Consider the following 16,383-nt stretch of genomic DNA (forward strand, 5'->3'; position numbering starts at 1 on the left):
ATCCAATGGATCTTGCTCATCAAAGGTCAAGCCACACCCAAATACTTTGATTTATAATAGAGTGTTATTAAATCCATTTTCCCGTAGAGAAAATCAGGCCCCTTCTACATAGCTGTATAAAATCCACATTGAACTGGATTTATGGCAGTGTGGACTCAGATAACCCAGTTCAAAGCAGATATTGTGGATTATCTGCCTTGGTATTCTGGATTATATGGCTGTGTGGAAGGGCCCCCAGAGGAAACAGGAATGTAAGGGGATGGCAAATGACATCAGAGCCATGCTATTCAAAAAACCCTGTGGCTCCACTACACTACTAAGTATAAGGCCTAAGAAATGTAGCCAAAAACATGTGTATGCGCTGAATGCACATTTTCAGAAATGCCACTAAACTGTCACAGCTCTTTCATAGCAAAGGCATGGGTATTCCTCAGCAGATAGGTTGCCATGAACTTGGCAGGGGCCAAGATAAGGTGTCACACTCTGGCTTTTCCTTAAGAGTGGCTTTGTGTTCCCCATGTTTATGTGTGTTATCCCCACCTGGATGCACCTTATTCATATTTTTGCAAGCAAAGAGACCCTCAGTTCCAAAGGGTGCTGGGATCAAGGCTCAGTGAGATCATGGAAGGTGGGGAAGTTACTGTGGGAGACCCAATGGTGCGCAGAGGGGTGTACCAGTCTTCGTGAGTGCGGGAAGTTTGGGGGCATGGGAACTGAGTTGGAGCTCCAGATGGAGTTGCGGGAGGCAGAGTATAATTAGAAGGAAAACGAGGCAGGTGATGGTGTGGCCCAAGGGTGGGTGGGTACTGATACTGCCGCGTTGGAGGCGTGGGAAGGGGACAGACAGAGAGGACGCCCGTGGTGGCAGATTTGGGGAACGCTCGTTCCTGTTTTCGCTGTTTTGCTCGTCGATTCTGGAACCAAACCTGTGAAAAGAAAATGAGACCAAATGTATATTGTGAAGTACAATCAGACTTACACGCTTGCTGGGGTTAGGGTTTGTGAATGCCTGTAAAAGTGGAAAACCATTAAAATGTTTTTTTAACCCATAAGAGTACCTCTCTAAGACTCTCTGTGGTCTATCTTATATTGAGCTTATATTCCAGGATCTGATCCCAGATTCTCTGCTCTGAACTAGATTATATGTGTCTCCAATGCCATATAATCTGGGATAAGCAGAAAATCTGGGATCAGATCCTGGGATATAGGGCAGTGTAGAAGGGGCTTGTATCTTCCAGTATGGCACTCTCTCAACAAGACCCTACATTCTCTAGTGCAGGGGTTCTCAAACTAAGGCCCGGGGGCCGGATACGGACCTCCAAGGTCATTTACCCGGCCCTCGCTCACGGTCAACCTAAGTCTGAAACGACTTGAAATCACACCACCACCACAACAACCATATCTCATCAGCCAAAAGCAAGCCCACACTTCCCATTGAAATACCAGTAAGTTTATATTTGTTAAAATTGTTCTTCATTTTAATTATTGTATTGTTTTTAAGTGGGGGTTGGTTTTTTTTGCACTACGAATAAGATATGTGCAGTTTGCATAGGAATTCATGTTTTTTCAAATAATAATAATCCAGCCCTCCAACAGTTTGATGGACTGTGACTTGGCCCTCTCTTGGACCCCTGCTCTAGTTTGACTTTATACTGACTTCTGTTGTTAGTTTCTGAGTGTTTCGCAGGCCCCCCTCGATGGACTGTCACCTTGTCGTGGTGAGGGGGCTTGCGTGTTCCGATGAACCTGTGGGCACAACAACTGGAGTCCTGCACTCCCAGGAGTGGCCGCGGGGGAGGTCCCAGACCAAGCACAGTCCGAAGACCCAAAGACCTCAACGGCGGAGCAGGCGGAGGATAACATGGCACATGTTACAACGGCTGCGAAGGCGGAAGAAGGCTGCAACAGACTGAGAAGCCATGGTCATTGTGTTAAACTACATCACCAGTGGAACCTCACTCTGTGAAGACTGTGTGTTGATCAGTTGTGCACTGACCTCCACACATTAAAAAAACCCACGCACAGGCGTCTTCCAAAGAAAATAAAAAACAAACCAACAAAAGTCCCATGGCGATCAGCGAGTGGCGACGGGGGCAGGACTGTGAAATCTGGAAGCCCCTAGTCACAGACTGGCACATGGGCGGTGGGTACAGACTCAGTCGTTCTACCTCAAGGTCCGAGGCAGTTGAGTAGTTCGGCAGCTGTATCCGCGACTGAGCAGCCCTTTTTAGGACCCACTCTGCTCACCCCACACGGGGAGGGGGCTAGAAAAGGTGCCCTAAACATAGTCTGCCTCTCTTATCCCTGACTGGACTGCCGCGTTGAGTGGGGTCACCATCCTGCGGCCAAAAAAGAAAAATGAACTTCCGAACGTGGAACGTACGGACACTGATGGACAACAGTGACAGTATCCGGCCCCCGGGCCTTAGTTTGAGAACCCCTGCACTAGAGAAGTAGTTCGGCAGCTGTATCCGCGACTGAGCAGCCCTTTTTAGGACCCACTCTGCTCACCCCACACGGGGAGGGGGCTAGAAAAGGTGCCCTAAACATAGTCTGCCTCTCTTATCCCTGACTGGACTGCCGCGTTCAGTGGGGTCACCATCCTGCGGCCAAAAAAGAAAAATGAACTTCCGAACGTGGAACGTACGGACACTGATGGACAACAGTGACAGTGAACGCCCCGAACGCAGAACTGCCATCATTGCAAGGGAGCTGGGACACTTTAACATCGACATAGCAGCCCTTCAGGAGACCCGGAGAGCAGGAGAGGGACAGCTGAAGGAAGAAAAAGGATGCTACACCTTCTTCTGGAAGGGACTGCCCGAAAAAGACCAAAGACTGCACGGAGTTGGCTTCGCCATCAGAAATGATCTGATGAAACATCTGTCCGAAGCACCCACTGGCATCAACGAACGACTCTCCACCCTCCGAATTGATCTTGCCAAAAACCAACGGGCAACCATCATAAGTGCCTATGCACCAACACTAGATGCTGATGAAGACATCAAGGAGAAATTCTACTGTCAGCTGGACACCGTCCTATCGGGGATACCTAAGGAGGACAAAATCCTCCTCCTGGGGGACTTCAATGCAAGAGTCGGGCGAGACTTCGACCTGTGGCCAGGCACCATAGGAAAAGACGGGGTTGGAAACAGCAACTCGAATGGCATCCTGCTTCTCACCAAATGTGCGGAGCACAACCTTGTCATCACCAACACGCTCTTCCGCCAGAAAAACAAGTTCAAGACATCATGGAAGCACCCCCGGTCAAAGCACTGGCACCTCTTAGACTATGTAATCACACGTGCCAGAGACCGCCGTGATGTGCTCCTCACAAGAGCCATGACAGGTGCTGACGACTGCTGGACCGACCACAGGCTAATCCGATCCACGATGGCTATCAAGATCGCCCCCAAGCACAGACTCCAAGGAAGAAAGACAAGGCGCAAAATGAACACCCAAGCCCTTCAGGAGCCCTCCAGGCGAGCCCATCTCCAAATAGCACTCAAGGACCATCTACCCACAGTACACCCCAAAAATGTTGAGGACCATTGGAACAAACTGAAGACCTCCATCATCCAAGCCTGCGAAGAAACTATTGGATACCAAGCCAAGAAACATCAAGATTGGTTTGACGAAAATGACACCGAGATCCAACAGCTAATCGACAAGAAAAGGAAAGCCTTCCAAACATGGCAGAGAGACATCAACTGTGCTGCTAAGAAAAAGATCTACGCCAGTGCAAAAGCTGAGGTCCAAAGAAGGACAAGAGAACTCAAGAACATCTGGTGGACAAAGAAGGCTGAAGAAATCCAACACCTGGCAGATACCCATAATGCTCAAGGATTTTTCAAAGCCACAAAGGTCATCTATGGACCAAGAAACCATGGCATACAGCCTCTACGCTCATCAGACGGAACCAAACTCCTGAAGGATCAAAAGTCAATTGCACTACGTTGGAAAGAACACTACCAAAGCCTCCTAAACCGCAGCTCCAATGTGGCCGAAGAGGTCCTCTCACAAATCCCGCAACAACAAACCAGGGATGAGCTTGCAGCACTGCCTAGTTTGGAAGAAGTCAGCAATGCCATCAGCCAACAAAAGAACAACAAAGCCAGCGGACCGGATGGGATCCCTGCTGAAATCTTTAAAGAGGGAGGACCCGAGCTGACACACCAACTCCACCAGCTCATAGAAAAAGTGTGGGTGACCAAGAAAATCCCAGCAGACTTCAAGGATGCCACCATCATCACCCTCTTCAAAAAAGGGGAAAGAACAGACTGCGGAAACTATCGAGGTATCTCCCTTCTAACCTCTGCTGGAAAAATCCTCGCAAGAATCCTTGCAAACCGCCTTCTGCCCCTCTCAGAAGACACCCTCCCAGAATCCCAGAACGGCTTCCGCCCCTCCAGAGGAACTGTGGACATGATCTTCACTGCACGACAGCTCCAAGAAAAATGCAGAGAACAAAATCAACCTCTGTACATGGCATTCATCGATCTTGCAAAGGCATTCGACACAGTGAATCGCAGCGCTCTCTGGACCATCCTCCAAAAAATCGGGTGCCCAAGCAAATTCGTGAACATCCTGCGGCTCCTCGACGATGACATGATGGCAACAGTCTTGGACAGCAATGGCTCCCAAAGTGACCCATTTAAGGTGGAATCGGGTGTCAAACAGGGATGTGTTATTGCCCCAACTTTATTCTCCATCTTCATTGCTATGATACTTCACCTTGTTGATGGGAAGCTTCCCACCGGAGTGGAAATAATCTATCGGACAGATGGCAAGCTGTTTAACCTCAGCAGACTGAAAGCCAAAACCAAGGTCACAACAACATCTGTTATAGAAGTCCAGTATGCTGATGACAATGTCGTCTGTGCGCATACGGAAGAAGATCTACAAGCCACTCTCAACACCTTTGCAGAAGCATACACAAAGCTTGGCCTGTCACTGAACATTGAGAAAACCAAAGTGCTGTTCCAGCAGTCACCAGCCGTCCCCTCTCCAATGCCAGAGATACAGCTTAATGGTGTAACATTAGAAAATGTCGACCATTTCCGCTACCTTGGCAGCCACCTCTCCACCAAAGTCAACATCGACGCCGAAATACAACACCGCCTGAGCTCTGCAAGTGCAGCATTTTCCCGAATGAAGCAGAGAGTGTTTGAGGACCGGGACATCCGTAGGGATACCAAGGTGCTTGTCTATAAAGCTATTGTCCTCCCAACCCTGCTATATGCCTGTGAGACGTGGACTGTCTACAGACGTCACATGCAGCTCCTGGAACGATTCCATCAGCGCTGCCTCCGGAAAATCCTGCAAGTCTCCTGGGAAGACAAGCGGACAAACGTCAGTGTGCTGGAAGAAGCAAAGACCACCAGCATTGAAGCGATGGTCCTCCAACATCAACTCCGCTGGACAGGCCACGTTGTCCGGATGCCTGAACACCGTCTCCCAAAGCAGCTGCTCTACTCCGAACTCAAGAACGGAAAACGGAATGTTGGTGGACAGGAAAAGAGATTTAAAGATGGGCTCAAAGCCAACCTTAAAAACTCTGGCATAGACACTGAGAACTGGGAAGCCCTGGCCCTTGAGCGCTCCAGCTGGAGGTTAGCTGTGACCAGCAGTGCTGCAGAATTCGAGGAGGCACGAGTGGAGGGTGAAAGAGAGAAACGTGCCAGGAGGAAGGCGCGCCAAGCCAACCCCGACCGGGACCGCCTTCCACCTGGAAACCAATGCCCTCACTGCGGAAGAAGATGCAGAGCAAGAATAGGGCTCCACAGCCACCTACGGACCCACAAGGAAACCCATGATGGAAGACCATCTTACTCGTCCAACGAGGGATCGCCTAAGTAAAGTAAGTAAGTAAGTTTCGCAGGCCCCTTCCACACAGCTGAATAAAATAAAATGTTTCAAATATTGTTACATTCTAAATATATATATATAGCAAAATTATGGGGGAAGAAGAAAAAGGTTTATTTCAATTTTTTTCCACGCCACTGTCCCAGGCCTTCACATCTACTGTGGATTATCTGGATACGATAAGATGTTTTCCCATTTCCGGCATCTGGAGGCTGTGCTCGACTCCGGCCACTGGGGTGTGTGCTGTTGCTCTATCTTCCAAGCTAAGGAGCTTTGTCGTCAGTAGACATCCTCCCAATTGAATGGCCAGCATGTCCTTATGGGTGCCTTTTATTACCTCCCCACTTAAAGCGGAACCTATTTACTCACATTTCTGTTTTTGATCTGCTAGGTGAGCTGGGGCTGACGGCGGGCATTCACCCCGACCCGAGCTTGAACTGTCAATCTTTTGATTGGCAGGATTTTCTGCAGTTTAGCGGTTTAACCCATTGTGCTAAGCCTGGGAAACATGTGACCCACATGGTTTTAAACCTTTTATTCATCTTTCTGAAAGAACAAAAATCTATCATAATTAAAAAAAATCTGGAGTAAAATCCTGAATTTTCCCAACTTCTTCCCAACGTGCCTTCATACCTCTGTTTTAGTTATCTCCCTTCTCATCGTCCTTATTCAGTCACTTTTCCTGAATTGTATGGAATAGGTACCTGAATGCGAGCCTCATTGAGTTTGGTAGCTCTCGCCAGCTCCTCTCGACAGTAAATGTCAGGATAGTGGTTTTTTGCAAAGGCAGCCTCCAACTGGTCCAGCTGGTCTTGGCTGAAGGTAGTCCGGTGACGGCGACGGGCAGGAATGGAAGCAGCCTGAAGGGAAGATGAGGCAGAAGGAGAGAGCAAGGGGCCCCCAGCCAAGGCAGACACATCTGTGAACTTCTTGTAGAAGGAAGCTTCGATATCTGAAAGGAAATAGAGGGGGAATCTCCCTTACCTGCAATGCTTGGGACCAGGAGCTCGCTGAATTTTGGAATCCTTGGGACCAGAAGTACATTGAACTTTGGATTTGCATATTTGTGGTTTTTATTTCTGTGGATCTGATTATCTATGAATTTGATGGCAATGTTTTCGCTAGGAATCTCTGAGTCCTCCAGTGGGACTATGTGGTCAACTACAACCTCCCAAATGAAGACTTCTGTTTCTCCTCTCCTGAGAACTTTGATAGGCACCAAAGGGCAGTAGTAATGGGTGACTTTAACAACCATAGCCACATATGGGGCTATGCTCAGGAGGATAAAAATTGAGAGGCTGTCTTCTCCTGGGCTCAATTGCATAAACTCTCACTTATTCATGATAGTAAGCTCTTACCATCCTACAACAGTGGGAGATGGCAATGAGAATATAACCCTTCTCTCCTGGGCACATAGAAGACTGGGCGACTTGGAAGGCACTGAACAGACTGCACTCTGGTACCATGAAATGCAGACTTAACCTTAAGAAATGGGGCCACAAAGTGGAGTCCATGACATTAGAGTGGAGAAGAGCAACCCACAGACCACCTACTAAATGCAGCCTGAGCCCTTCCACATGCATAATGGAGGACCTTCTTACAGCGACACCAGAGGCACTCCAAGTGGCCAGCTTCTGGTCAAAGGACTTTTAGCATAATGCCAAGTTTTAAAATTTGTTTGTGTTTTTTTAATATATATTATAACTGTATTCTCAATTTGTTTCTGGCACGCTAAATAAATCCAGTCATTTGGAGCATGGCTTCTTAAACTTTTCCACTTGAGAGCCCTTGTGGCCTCAATGCAGTTAATCTGCATTCTGAAACTGGATTGTATGGCAGTGTAGATGGAGTTTAAGAGACACATCTTTAGCCTTCTCTGTAAAAGAGTGCTAGTACCTCACCAAACTACAAGTCCCGGGATTTCAGAGCATTGAGTGATGACCGTTAAAATGGGGTCAAACTGACAGTGCCAGTGCACCCTCAGTTTATGAAAAATTGTGCAATAATCTTCTTTCAGTTAACCTCAACGGTGGTAGAATATCCCTTTACATACCAATCCAGACTTAACTTGGCTCTGTCCTTGAATTCTTCTTTAGAGGAAGGCCACATCTTAAAGCAGCAGTTGGCTGCCTCAGGAATGGTGACCCCTTTCTCCCATCCCAATAATAGAGCACCATTATGTCAACGTTTCCCCCTTTCTTTCTCTCCTTCTTTCTCCCCAATTCCTTCTCCCAATCCCTAGGATTAACTGTGGGGAACATGATGCTCTGGCCCCCTCTCTCTGGGAGAACCTGAGCTCGTGAGAGCGAGGGGAGCACAATAGACTCATCTGAAAAACTAATTAATTTGGGACCCCATTGTCGAGGAACTTGAGCCCCCAGGATCTGAGCCAAATGGCTTTCTCATTAACGTGGATGCATCCCGGTCTTTGGGAGGAATGTGCCCCTAGAGAACTGCAAGTCCCCCTTAGCCTATTTCAATCTTCTCCTTCTGCTCAACAGTGTCCTCTGCTTTTTAAAGAAGCTCTCATGTGGAAAATGAGTTTCCTTCTGACACATCCTCAGCTTTTGTTGAGAAGGAGGCACAGTTGTTTCCCTGCTGAAAAGACCTCGTAGACAGCCCACCTCTCCTCCACACATAGAAGTAGGTCAAAAGGTGAGTAGCAAACCCAAGAGAGATCCTATCAGCCTGATTGGGGATCTCTGTTTCCCCATAACTAGGAAGCGGATCTTGCAGAAAACAAGGGAGACAAAGACCCCTGACCCTATAGAAATTCTTCCCCACTTCCATTGCTGTTTGAGGAGAATGATGTGAGGCCGTTTAAATGGAAAAGACACCATCTACTGGTAGATTCATGAAATATAGTTCATGAACTCCAATACCATGGCTGTCACTAAGGTCCTCATCACTCTAGAGCAGTGGTCCTCAACCTGGGGGTCAGGACTCCTGGGCGGGTCATGAGGGGGTGTCAGAGGGGTCACCAAAGACCATCAGAAACCAATATTTTCTGTTGGTCTTGGGGATTCTGTGTGGGAAGTCTCACCCAATTCTATTGTTGGTTGGGTTCAGAATACTCTTTAATTGTAGGTGAACTATAAATCCCAGTAACGACAAATCTCAAATGTCAAGGTCTATTTTCTCCAAACTCCACCAGTGTTTGGGGAAATCCATGTCAAGTTTGGTCCAGATCCATCATTGTTTTAGTCTACAGTGCTCTCTGATGTAGGTGAACTACAACTCCAAAAGCCAACGTCAATGCCTACCAAACCCATCCAGGATTTTCTGTTGGTCATGGAAGTACTGTGTGCAGAATTTGGTTCAATTCCATCATTGGTGGAGTTCAGAATGCTCTTTGATTGTAGGTGAACTATAAATCCCAGCAACTACAACTCCCAAATGACAAAACCAATCCCTCCCCCAACCCCATCAGTATTCAAATTTGGGTGTATCAGGTATTTGTGCCAAATCTAATCCAGTGAATGAAAATACATCCTGCATATCAGAGATTTACATTATGATTCATTAGAGTAGCAAAATTACAGTTGTGAAGTAGCAACGAAAATAATTTCATGGTTGGGGGTCACCACAACATGAGGAACTGTATTAAGGGGTCACAGCATTAGGAAGGTTGAGAACCACTGCACTAGAACATGGATCCACTTTAAATCTGATTGCTACCTCCTGCAGAATTCTGGGGGTTGTAGTTTAGAGGAGGAGCCTTTAAAATGCTCAGTCAGAGAGGTCCTGGGCTTCACTAAACTACAAACCCCAGAATCCTGCAGAAGGCAGCAACCAGATTTAAAGTGGATTCATACTCTGTGGCAAAAGCATTAAGTTAGCTGTGCTGTGAAGCTGACAGGGTGAATGCTGATGTGGACAGATGTTGACAATGAGAGGTGCCTGATATTGGATAGGCACCTCTTAAGCACCTGTTGCTTAAGAAAATGCTATGACATCCACGGTGTTTCCAAAAGGTGGCTTAAATGGACATTTTACCTTGTTTTGCTCACATTTACTTGCTAGTACTACTACAATTAGTAGATAGATAGTTGTTTAGTTACTCTATTCTGCTATTCATGTTTCATAGCTAGATGTATAGCCCTGGAATATTCTATCTTGTCTGTCGACTTGGAGTCTTCTTGAAGCTTATTAAACAACAGTTTAAAGAGGGAAATCAGGAGAAGTCTAATACCATCAGTGTATCCAATTTAGCAGAAGAAAACTGCCTAGAACAAAACATTGCCGTATGCTAACTTAAACCTGGCTGTTAAAATGTAACCCACAAAAGAAAGTTGTATGTTGCCTTTTGTTGGGTTGCATTTGATTCCTATCCACTAGACTCCAAAGTCCATCTCAGAGCAGAAAATGGACCACCGATGCCCTGGCTCCAGTGTTCCCAGCACCGAAACCCCTGGTGCACTGCCTTTGGCATACTGCGTTACCTCCTTCTCACTGCTCCATTTCTACACACTCTCTCCGGTATCACGATGTCCTCCTTGGACTCCATCTGTTTGTGGATCAGGGTTCCCCAACTCACCCGCTGAGGAGCTGACTGTCTCAGGAAAAGTGTTGGTGAACTTTGCGCTCTTCCTCTTGGTTGGTAGTTCGCCCTCCATCTCCTTTGATCCCTGCTGCATCCCAATATAGAAACTTTTAAGCTAGTTCTGATGTCATTATTTTCTCCTGGGCATGAGCTTGTGAAGGTGTGGCTTTCCTTATCACCTCCCACTCCTGGCCTAGAGCCCACCTTCCTGAGGGTGGGGATGGCCGGCAGGAAAGAAGGAGGGATGGAGACGGACCAGGTAAGAGGTCATTCCAACACTGGGTGCTTTTGCAGTTGGGTGTCTGCATCTGTCCCTCTTTCCCTCTGCTTCCATGGATGTATGTCAATCTCCATGCACTAGGTTTCATTGAGTGGAGGTACATATCTACATCTGGAAATGAGAGCAGTGCACAGACAGCTCTTTGAGCAGATGTTTTGTGGTGAGGTCCCCGATCAAGTATCAGAGTCCTTCTTATGGTTTTGAGACTTGACTGGTATGTGAGCATTGAGTTCCTCGGGCATGCCAATTGCTTTTGTGAGCATGTTGAATGCCTGTCTGCTTGACTGGACTCTGAAGCCCTTGGTGGGTGGTGGAGGCCCAGACTTAGGTCTCCTGGGATAAAGTTTTCACAATCAAGAGACACCTCTATTGTCAAAGCAAATCCCCTAAATAGCAGAAACCAAGGGGCCTAGAGAGAGGCACTCATCAGACATTCTGTCCTCAACTGCTTCTTCACTTCTACAAACTCTCCCAACAGTTGTTGCTTCAACAATCAGATCCAGAATGACTCAGTGAGCTTGGAAAAGGTTACTTTTAAGGACCACAACACCCAGAATTCCCCAGCCAAGACGCCCTCTGGCTGGTCCAGTTAGCTCTTTTATTTGGAGTAGGAGGAAGCTCCATTTTCCTTTTGCCTCAGATAATAAAGTTACTGTCAAAATATGATGGCAACCCAAGAACAATTGTCAAATTTGGCTGTGACAGTCTCAATTAATTTATTTATCTCACTTTTTTGGTTGTCTTTAAAATGTTCAGTCTTTCTCTGTCTTCTTCCTCTTTTTCCTTTCATCCTAGCTTTCTTTACTTGCTGCAAACTGAGGTTAAAGTGCAAAAATAGTTTGGACTTGCTTAAATTGGGATGTGAGGGAGAAAGGATGAAGAGACTCTGGGCTTGCTTACAAACTTTACTCCACATGAATCTACCACTAATGGTTTTCACAATGCACAAGGACTTTCAGTAACTAGCCTGAACTTTTTGCTGGGTTTGCAGGAATCTGTGGGGTTTGTGGCCATCTGGACAGCTGGATCCACTGACCAGATGTTCATTGCCACCATCATCCTTTCCTTGCACTGATCAGCACAGGGAATGGATGGGTCATCCATGAGTTGCTATCACTACTCCCTGGTAGACATGATGGGTCATCCATGAGTTGCTATCACCACTCCCTGGTGGCCATGGACCTTCCTGTGAGCACCTGACCAATGGGGTTGAATCTTATGTGGTCAGAATGAGGCACTGGCAGAATCTATAAGAAGAAGGGAGTCACTCAACCACTACTTGCTAGTTGTATGGACACCCTGTTATTACCTCAGCAGATATGACAGGCAATGGCCAATGAGTTGTGTGTCCAGTTAGGACTGGAAGTTGTGGTAAATGGACAAGAGTTAACCTAGAAGGGCTGATAGGGTCTTAGCCTGACTGGATACCAGCCCAGTGCTGTTGGGCACACCTGCACAATGTTCCATCTGAACATTAGAAAGAACTTCCTGACTGTGAGAGCCGTTCAGCAGTGGAACGCTCTGCCCTGGAGTGTGGTGGAGGCTCCTTCTTTGGAAGCTTTTAAACAGAGGCTGGATGGCCATCTGTCAGGGGTGATTTGAATGCAATATTTCTGCTTCTTGGCAGGGGGTTGGACTGGATGTCCCATGAGGTCTCTTCCAACTCTTTGATTCTATGATTCTATGTCTTCCAAGTATTTTGAACTTAAGCTCCCAGAATTCCTGACCATTGGACAAAAGCTGATCAGGGCTTCTGGGAGCCCCAAACATCTGTAGGGCCACAGGTTGTGCAGGCCTGCTGTAGAAGGTTCTGCCCAATGTATATAATGCTCTGGGCTGCTCCTCATTAAGCCACCAGTATAGACTTGGCCTGAGTCTTGCCCTTCCATGTAAGTTTGGACAAAAGCAAGGTCATTCAGTCCCTACTAGCTTGTGTGCTCTCCCTCATGAATAAAAGTATTAATAAAATTTACCATGGCTGCAAGATATAACTGTTTAGATGTCCCAAAACAATTCATGGGGGGAAAAAACTCACAGGGCATTTGAATAGATTTTAATTTTTTGGAATAAAACTCCCAGAATGTGTATTGTTCTTCTTTTTGTGATGAAGGAACCTATCAGTATTGTTATTGTTATTTCTATCTCTAGTGCCAATTTTGTTAAAGAAGTATTGTCCAGGGACACATCTGCATTATTACTTGTGATATATCTGCATTCCCTAACCACATTGGTGCTCAAATCTGGAAGTGGAGCCAGAAATACACATCAGAAAAAATAAAAATTCTGAGGACTGGTAGTTTTGATGTGAGTCGGGCAGTTATTTTGCTCCTGGCTTTTTGTACATCTTTATAGGAACTTTCCAGGCTACTGGGCCTGTTAGAGAATGAGGTTCTCCTCCTTGGGGCATCTATTTTAAGTTCAGATTAATGTGATATTTAGACATCCCATCATGCATTTTCTCACCAGCATCAGCCAACTTGGTAGAATGTCATATGTTCCATTATTTATTACTAGGATGCAACATAACAACTGTTTTCATGTTGAATAACGCTGTTCATTTATAGAGTCTGGATTTCACAATACAGTCCTACCTGGAAATGCTGGAGAATTAAACTGTGTTTGAATGTTGAACTAGGACACAGGGAAACCAGGCTTCAAATACCTACGTACTTTGTCAGAGAAACTTAGGGCCCTTTCACAGAGCCATATAACCCAGAATATCAAGGCAGTAAATCCCACAATATGTGCTTTGAACTGGGTTATCTGAGTCCACACTGCCATATATTCCAGTTTAAAGAAGATAATGTGGAATTTTATTCAGCTATGTGGAAGGGACCTAATGGGTAACCTGGGGCAAGTCACACTCTTTTGCCCTCAGAGTAAATCAATGGCAATCTTGCTAAGATAGGTTCATCTTAGAATCTTCATTAAGTCAGAAATGACCTGAAGGTATGCAAAATAAGAAAAACAACTACTATGGCTGTAAACAAAATGTGTATTTGACTAGTGGACCTACATAACAGGAGAAAGGAAGCAAAGAAAAAGAGGCAGATGTTATCTCTGTTTTGATGACAATTCCTAATTCTGTCTGTAACTTGGTATGTGCTAAATTTCCTTTTCTCCCTGATTAGAGATGACTGGAGAAATGACTGCTATGTCTGAGATCCAATTTACTGGCTAGAAACCTGCAATCTGAGTTCATAGTTCCGATGATGGAATCTATCTCCATTCTTGTCTGGACTTGCCTGCTGTCTTCAAATCTCATCCATAGTCTACGTAGACGGAAGCTGTAACACTGTGTACATAAGTGGGGAGGGCTACAAGAGGCATAGAGTGAACAAAAGAGTGAACAAAAGAAAAGAATGGGAGCCAGATTGGGCTGTATAGAACCTGGAAGAAATGCCCTGCAAAATAGTGTTACTTTCAGTCAGGCATGTAGCCCGGGGGGGGGGGGGGGGGGCTTGAGGGGCTTCAGCCCCCCCCCCCCCAAATTCTCATGGTGGTTCGTGAAAAGGCCTTACTGGTGCATTATTTAAACTGTTATGTTTATTCATATCATGATCTGATCACCATACTCAATATATCCCATATGCATGGGGGTATTGGGGTAATGATACAAAAGGTTTGCTAGGCTAGACCCTCTTTCACTCAGGCTAATCCCCCCCCCCCAAAACTCAGACCCCCCGAACCCCCCCCCCCCAATTTTTTAGCCCCCCCCCCAAACGAAATCCTGACTACGGGCCTGCTTTCAGTATACTATCATGTTGGGTAAGAAGTACCTAATGATGGTTACTTTTTCACCTGTTTGTCTATGAAAGGCCAGCTGGATAGGTCCATCCTTGTCTATTCAGGGCAATCTGATGACATGTTATACATTTTTTTTTCTGAAAGATTTTAAGTAGTTACATCAGGGATATAAAATGCAATCTGAAGAGTTCCCCAATATTTAAGGTACAGACCAGGGCTGAGCAAAGTGTGGTGCATGTGCCACATTTGGTGGTCCCAAACCCCATCCTCCATTTCAGTGGGAATATTTTGCCACATTTTGCATTTCTGGGTTCATTTTAAGTCTAGAAGGAGCATTTTCCCAAAACAGTTACTCTAGGTTCCTAAAAAGATTCCCAATATAATAGACAAGTATTGGGGGGTTTTGTAAGGAAAGGAAGCCATGACCTCCAAGGTCTCCAGGGAGGCTAATATGCCTGCCTAGGCCATTCTTTTCCCTAAATTGATCCAAAATAAGTCACAGAGAAAGTAGGGTTTCTGTCCCTGGTTTCAGCTGATATGAAGTTAGCACGCTCTGTACCTTTTTTCTGTGTGAGGAAAAGTGAATGGAGGCTATAGGATCCTGCCAGGAAAGGCTTGAAAGCCATCAGATGGATCAATTCTAGGAAGGAAGAAAAAGCTTTCTGAAAGGTTTTTTTTTATAGCATTCTCTGTTACTTTTTGAGGCTTCCTTACAGAATTTGTCTCCACAGAGTTCTCAGGATCTCTCCAAAGAGTTCTACAACACAGATGGGATCACCCTGAGACTTTTCTGTTGTGTACTCAGGATCTCTGAGTGGATTCCTTAAGTGAAGGCCAAGGAGGGTTCCTCTGAGGTCTGCTTCAGCATCCTTTGGGGAAATGATGTCACAGTTCATCTCATGTTCTAGAATTTCATGGAATTTCTCCAAGCAAGAGGAAGAATGCTGGAAGCTCATGGCAGCAGCAGGGTTCATGCAAAAGCAACAGTGACCCCAGGCTTTTCAGTGCTGCCTTCACTTTTGAAACACGTCCTGCGGCCCCCTGTGACCAACCTGGCTGGATTTCATCCTTTTCTTACAGACGGTGAGCTCAGTCATCTCACTCATGGGCGGCCATGCACCACTTATGCTGATTAATTTAAAGGGAACTTTTGAGAAAATTAATTAAAAAGTATTTTCACCCCATGTTTCAATGCAAATACATAATCAAGGCAGCTTAACATGTCCATATCAATAATAAAACACAGGGTAAGCACAGTTAGCTAGAGAAATGCAAGCTATGTTTGGAATGCACCAGGATCTAGATTTCATTTCACACAGGAAAATGCATGCTACCCCTCATGTTTTATAGGGAGGTAAGGAGGGGAAAACACAGTCAGTCTTTGACTTATATGTTCAGAACCCAATGAATGTCTGGGGTTAGTTTGGGACTCTGGGTTGCCATATAACATCTGCAAAACAGCCTGAGGAGATTGTGATTTGTCACAGGGAGTGGTTCCCATGACACTGGGAATCCATGCCAAGTTTTGGCTAGTTTTAAAGACATTGTCCAAGATTTTGATCCATTTTGGAGAGTGGCATTACCATTTCAGAGAGTCCGCTGAAATCCTGGCATACATTAATTGCCCCACAAACATCCAGCACGGATTATAGGGAGTTGGTACTTAGTTTTTTTTCATACAGGCTTATCTTCCCTGCAGCTTTGCTCTCATAAATATTACCCTGTATATCTTAGTCACTAATAATGGCTGGAGTCAGCGAGGGGGCAGTAAAACCACTCCAGATTTTAGTTTGAGCTTTGCAAGAACTAGCCAAGGTGCTGAACCTTACCACCCTAATTGGTGCCAGCACCATGGAGAGCTCCCTTAAAGTTGAAAATAAAATTCACAATTTCATGGAAGCATGTACTTGCCACTCTTTGTCAGACTGTGTGGGAAAATGCAGTTGAT

General features: G+C 45.8%; 1 protein-coding gene across 1 annotated transcript; it reads right to left on the reverse strand.

Annotated features, from left to right (window-relative positions):
• Positions 1-581: 581 nt before the first annotated feature.
• LOC132766517 (homeobox protein prophet of Pit-1-like) lies at positions 582-7,120 on the reverse strand. The gene is made up of 3 exons (XM_067464842.1): positions 6,850-7,120; positions 6,570-6,817; positions 582-926 (listed from the first exon to the last, which is right to left on the reverse strand). Exons 1-3 carry the CDS (start codon positions 7,118-7,120, stop codon positions 582-584), a joined length of 864 nt encoding a protein of 287 aa, XP_067320943.1.
• Positions 7,121-16,383: the final 9,263 nt, after the last annotated feature.

This window comes from Anolis sagrei, chromosome 2 (assembly GCF_037176765.1).
Source record: "Anolis sagrei isolate rAnoSag1 chromosome 2, rAnoSag1.mat, whole genome shotgun sequence".
Classification (NCBI taxonomy): Eukaryota; Metazoa; Chordata; class Lepidosauria; order Squamata; family Dactyloidae; genus Anolis; species Anolis sagrei.